General features: G+C 38.5%; 1 protein-coding gene across 1 annotated transcript; it reads right to left on the reverse strand.

The window, feature by feature from the left end:
* Positions 1-1835: 1835 nt before the first annotated feature.
* Positions 1836-5162, reverse strand: LOC123756812 (multiple coagulation factor deficiency protein 2 homolog). The gene is made up of 4 exons (XM_045740177.2): positions 4905-5162; positions 4213-4299; positions 3199-3401; positions 1836-2160 (listed from the first exon to the last, which is right to left on the reverse strand). Exons 1-4 carry the CDS (start codon positions 5117-5119, stop codon positions 2066-2068), a joined length of 600 nt encoding a protein of 199 aa, XP_045596133.1. The 5' UTR covers positions 5120-5162; the 3' UTR covers positions 1836-2065.
* Positions 5163-5975: the final 813 nt, after the last annotated feature.

Genomic DNA, 5975 nt, shown 5'->3' on the forward strand with positions numbered 1-5975 from the left:
CACTTACACCCACAAAAATACATACCAGCAACACATAACGAAAATGTGTCATTTACCTGATCGTGTTTTTTGTGAGTTTTAATTTTGTGTTTATTCACATTTGTAATAGATTTTTTTTAATATTCAACATGCATAATTAACCACTCATACCAGATTTTCCCCAAACAACTCCAATAATGTGAATGTTGTTACACATGATGAAATAAGCTTTGAATCGCTTTATTAAACAGCTAAATCATTTATGCTGAAAAATGTATAATGATTCCAGGAACCCTTAGCTCAGCTCAGCAGAGAAATACTCTGAAATATAAATTAAAATTCTAGATTGAAAAAAAGAACAATGTTAATAATAATATTAATCCAGTTGTTTATGACCAAACCTTAATAACTTTCCTGAGTCTTGCAATTTATCACCACTTGATAGATATATATTCTATCAAGATATATATATATAGATATATCTTATCAGAATAGGTTCCAGATATATATTCTTGGCATCCTTGTTCCTTGCATTCACCTTAACATCACAAATGCATTTTAAATTATACTGGGGTTTGGTATTGAGTTTCAACCTCTGGAATGTTATTACGGCCACCACAATAACATACTGACCAACCAGCAAATATACGTTAATCTAGAACATTCAAGTACGTTTACTGAAACAATAAAATACATCTCAAAGGGGATAGAGTAGCTTAGGCTATTTCTATCTTGCTGAGAACTCCAGAACATTGAGTACGATAAAAGTAAGCTGTGTATATGCACCAAAAAGGAGGGGAAGTGTACTTTTCGGTCTTTGTCTATTGATGTTACTATTGATGTGTTGCAGCAGTGCACACCAGGGTCGTGGGTCCACACGTAAGGGTCGGCCCCATAGTGCCGTACAGACTCTTACCTCCCCACAGACTGTCCCAAGTCTGTGGATATCATGTACTCTTTCTCACATGTTTCTTCACTACTTGTCTCGATATGAATATCTAATCTATGTAAACCTCTCCCGCTGCAAACATTTTGAGCGCACATGTACAGTGAAAAAGTGTTTTACATAAATATTTTTTGAGAACATCTCAGTATTATACTTTGAGTCACGAGTTTCAATAAGATGCTTCACTAGGAGGTATATGATTTCACACCTCTTGAAGGTATACGTAATATTTTATATAATAAGCTTGAATAATATACCTCATTAAAATAAGATAAACTGATATACTGGGTGTCAACAAATTGCTCACGCCATTCCAAGTCTTAATAACACTCTAATGGTGTGAATTCTTCGTGAACACTGTACATCTCTCCCACAATAAGATATTATAATATGTGAAAAAATATTGAAGCTCACAATGGGATCGAACCCGCGTCCCTGGACTATTCCAAGCAAACGCACTACCAACTCAACCATAAGTGCACCTGGGAAGTCCAGGGACGGGGGTTCGATCCCATTGTTTGACCTTAATATTTCATATATATACATCACGTTATTGTGATTTCACTGTACACTTAAATCTTCTTTAGAGGTTACTATCACCTATTAAGGAGAGGGGAAGGGATGGGGAAAGAGAGTGGGAATGAGAGGGAGTGGGGAATGGGAGAGAGGTGAGAGATGGGACAGGGGAGTTTGAGGAAGAGTGGGATGATAGGGAAATTTGGGAAGGGGAAGAGAGAGTCCCTAGCACAGCCTGGTACTTGCCTACTAATTTATAAATAGTATATGTTGGATTATAGCTCTTGGTCTATAATACCATTGCTCATTATACATATTAATAATAATTTATGACTAATCACCATCGTTCTACCTTAATATTATTTTCCAGTAAGGTCTTAAATAAACAAAAACAAATTCTATTTATTTATATTTAGCAAACCATCAAATATTTATAAATTCTCTTCAAAACATAACATTTATTGGTGTAAGCGAATTTATCAAGCTTAACTTACTGGTGTAACTGCAGTACCAAAACCTAACTTGTTTAAGTGCTGTATCAAAGCTTACTTATTACTTAGTGGTATAAGCGTTTTTATCACAAGTTGACTTTTGAAAACTGGGTTTGAAGACGTATTATCTAAGTTACCTCCTGTGATTTCTGGCCAGACGGAACTCGCCCCACGAGAGATAACCATCCTTGTTGTTGTCGTTCTCCTGCAGTACGTCGTCAACCAATTCTGTCGATAATCAACACCTGTAATCAGTACGTGGGTGCAAGCAGTGTCTCCCTCCCATTCTCCATTTTGCCAAGTGTTAGTGGGCGAGTAGTTTCGCATCCATCTCCTAATTTGATAGTATTGCCAGTAGCTGAACACGTGTTGTAATGTTTAATACTGCAGTACTAACTTCAGATGTTGTGGAGGCTGCATCTACCCGTTCCAGCTGTGCAGAGCTGCTATTATTTTTACATTACCCAAAATATCATTAAACTCTAACAAGTTTAATTATTGTTCAGGTATAGTTCCCAACCTGCCATTTGTGGTGTTTAACAGTATTAACAACTTGTAGCATACTTATTTAAATCTTCAATAACAGCTCATCCACTTAAAGGTTCCTTTGGTAACAATGTTTGTGAAAAAACATATTTCATTTTTTCCTTTTAATCAATCAAGATAGGAAATTGGAAATAGCACCAAAAATGTCCTAGCTATGGACCCCATCAGACCTATGGAAATAACGGCAACCAACGGAAGAAGAAATGAATGACTATCAGTTTGACAATATATACTAGAGAGAATCAACAGTTGGATATTTTTACTAATTTGTGCCGCAGGATCAAGATATTAGCCCCTCGACCCCATCTTTCCAATTATTGGTTGTCTAATTTACTAGCTACGGACCTTATAGCTTGCATCATATCTACTGTATATTAAACATACACACATGCACAACCGATCAGTGCTCAGGAGTCTTAGTCCAAACAACCTGGGTTCGATTCCAAGCCGAGGCAGAAACAAATGCTGCAGACTTTATTGTGTTTGAGAAGACATGTGCAAATGCTATAGACTTTACAGAATTTGCACACTACCTATGAATAAAATCTATGCATATGCATATCTTTTCTCAAACAGAATAGTCTATGGGATCAGTACACTTCTTCCAAAAACATAATAGAGTATATGGTAATTGCACACTCTGCCCGGAATGGAGCGGTCGGTTGTAGTCGTCATTTACACTACTCACTCGCACTCTGAACACTGCTTTAGTCGACTCACCAATATAAAACTTAAATTTCTCATCCCATTTCTGCTGACGAAAGTTCTGTAGTATTTTCTTTTCCTGCTCGCTGAGTCCTTTGAGCTTCTCGTCATCGATGGTCACTTCGTCCTCGTCCCCATCAGTGTCTCCGGCAATGTGGATGATGGCTGACAGGAGCTCCAGACCATCCAGGCCGTAGTTGTTATCAAAGTCGTGTAACCTGCAACACGTGAACAAAAGATGTTCTTCCACTGTCGGGAACACAATAGGCTTTTTGAGGTCTCTCTAGCTAATAACTGACTGTTTCCCAGGATGCAACCCACAGCAGTTGTCTAACTCCCAGGGTACCTATTTGCTGCTTGATGAAAAGAGGCATCAGGTGCAAGGTAATGTGCACACATATCTCTCTCTCTGCCTGGATATCGAACCTGGGAATATAGGTTGTGAGTTGACTGTGCTACAATGCAACCTTTCCTATAATCACAACGTTGAAATTCGCTCTAGGCATCCGAATTTTGGGTCTTTTCCAATTTTTAGCGATTGTGAAACTTGTATATAACCAACAGTTTGGTGTTGGGCTTAATACCTATTAAGACCTTGAGGGCTATTAAGACAATCCCTAACAGCTTACTGACCAACAAGCAATCTCAATAAACATACTTGAACTTGACCAACAAGCATGTATATTTTAGTCCTGAACATAGTCCAAGAAGTAAACTGTGTGTATATACACCAAGAAATGGGGTATACCTCTCAGTATATATAATACCCTATATGTAAAGATCAGTTACTACTGTACAAGTGGTTAGAATAAATTATCTTTAATATGAAGCTTGAGTTTACCCTTAAACAGCTACATATACGAGTTATGTTCAAACTTGAAACAATAACATAATATCAATTGAATGATGTTAGACACATCATAGTACCTGTTTTTGTATAATTGGTTTTATATGTAGGTCTTATTTGTCCTTTGGGAATTTGGTTATCATAGATAAGACTCGTAGGAATTTGATATAATAACGACTTACTTGAAGTAATGAAAATCCAATTCCTTGTCAGACATCTGATCAATCTTGTCTAGCGACATGTAGGCAGGAAGTTCCTCCTTCAGATGTCTGGAATGGAGGAAGTCAGTCGTATTGAGTGTTTCAAGTGTCTGGGGTGGAGGAAGACAGTCTAATTACAGGTGTTTCAGTGGCTTGTTAAAGTTATCCAAACCCCCCCCCCCACCCCCTCGATGGGAGAGTTTTTTATAATCACTGCTAATGATCTTGTTAAATGAATGGAGATCGTTAGAATGAATGTTAAAGAAAGTTCTTTAAAATCAAATGGTTTCTGTTTGTTATGTTCATGTGACATAGGCTGATCAGTGTTGCATACAGATTAGGATAGATTAGGTTATGTTACATTGGGATAGGTTAGGTTAGATTGGGATAGGTTAGGTTAGGTTAGACTGGGATATGTTAGGTTAGGTTAGATTGGGATAGGTTAGGTTAGGTGTTTAGGATATTTGTAGTATGTAGGTGAAGCATTTGCAGAGCAACTAATCAAACGGGACGTCGCAAACACTGTTCGAGAAATGTTCGAACCTCATTAATTGTGAATAGTGTGTAAGGAGTAATTAATTCATGAACAGGGAATTTGGCAGCTGGATTAATGAGACTTTGGCCTTTGTTTATGAGACCGGTTTGTTGATCACAACTAACAACCGATTACTCACTCCCTATCGTGAAGAAGGTTGTCATCTTGCAGCAGTTTAGGGTTTCCAAGCGTGTCTTGAGGTCGCTTAGGCACGTGATGGTGGTGCTGCTTCACGTGTTGGTGGTGAGACGGTTTATTTATGTGCATAGGCTTCTGGCCTGCTTCTATTGCCACCACGTCCAGCCCACACCCCGCCCACACGCCCACCACCAGCCACACGCCCCAGTGCCTCATCTCGTGATATTATCAGAGCTTCGGTGCCCAGGCAACTTCAAGTCTGAAAGACCAAAATAAAGTTAACGTTAAAAAATAAGTGACATTCCCACATGTGTTAAAGAACCATTTGTAAACTTTCGTGTATTTTTCTAATTAAAAATATAAAGCTTCAATTGGATAGAGGTTTTGTAATTATGAATAAATATGTTGCATGTTGGATTTGTCTTGTTCTCGCAAAAAAGGGTTTAAACATACAGTCGCTCAGTTCTGACTGTGGTGCCCTCACCAACACTATACGATACGACTCAGACCTTGAATCTCGTGATAGCCTCATGTCCAACGTCACCCAGGTTTTTAACAGATTTTTTTTTCTATCACGCACTGCCGTTTGGGATCTGTTAGGCTCTTCACGACCACCTAACTTACAGCAATCTAGAGATCCCGATGTTATACGCATCTTGGGAGCGACAGAGACAGCCAGAGAGATTACTAGTCATGGAGTGAGAGATTATTATATCACAGAGCATCAACATTGACACAGATGGACAGGTGTAGATTCAGTGAGATGCTGATCCCGTCATTGCCACACAGGACAGTGATAAGTGGTCTTACTCACAGGTATTAACATTTGCACCTCTCTCATGCTACACTACAAATGATATATAATATTTAATTGAGAAAATTTAAACAGTGGAAGGGAGGAGACGGAAGAAATCGGGAAGAGGGAGGAAAGCAAAAAGATAGTGAAAGACTAGAAGAGTAAAGTAGAGAGAGAGTCGATGAGATGAATACGAGAAGAGGGGGTGGAGAGTAGGAACAGAAAGAGAGAGAGAGAGAGAAGAGGAAGGAAAGGAAGACTATATAAATGCTGGAA

This window comes from Procambarus clarkii, chromosome 26 (assembly GCF_040958095.1).
Source record: "Procambarus clarkii isolate CNS0578487 chromosome 26, FALCON_Pclarkii_2.0, whole genome shotgun sequence".
Classification (NCBI taxonomy): domain Eukaryota; kingdom Metazoa; phylum Arthropoda; class Malacostraca; order Decapoda; family Cambaridae; genus Procambarus; species Procambarus clarkii.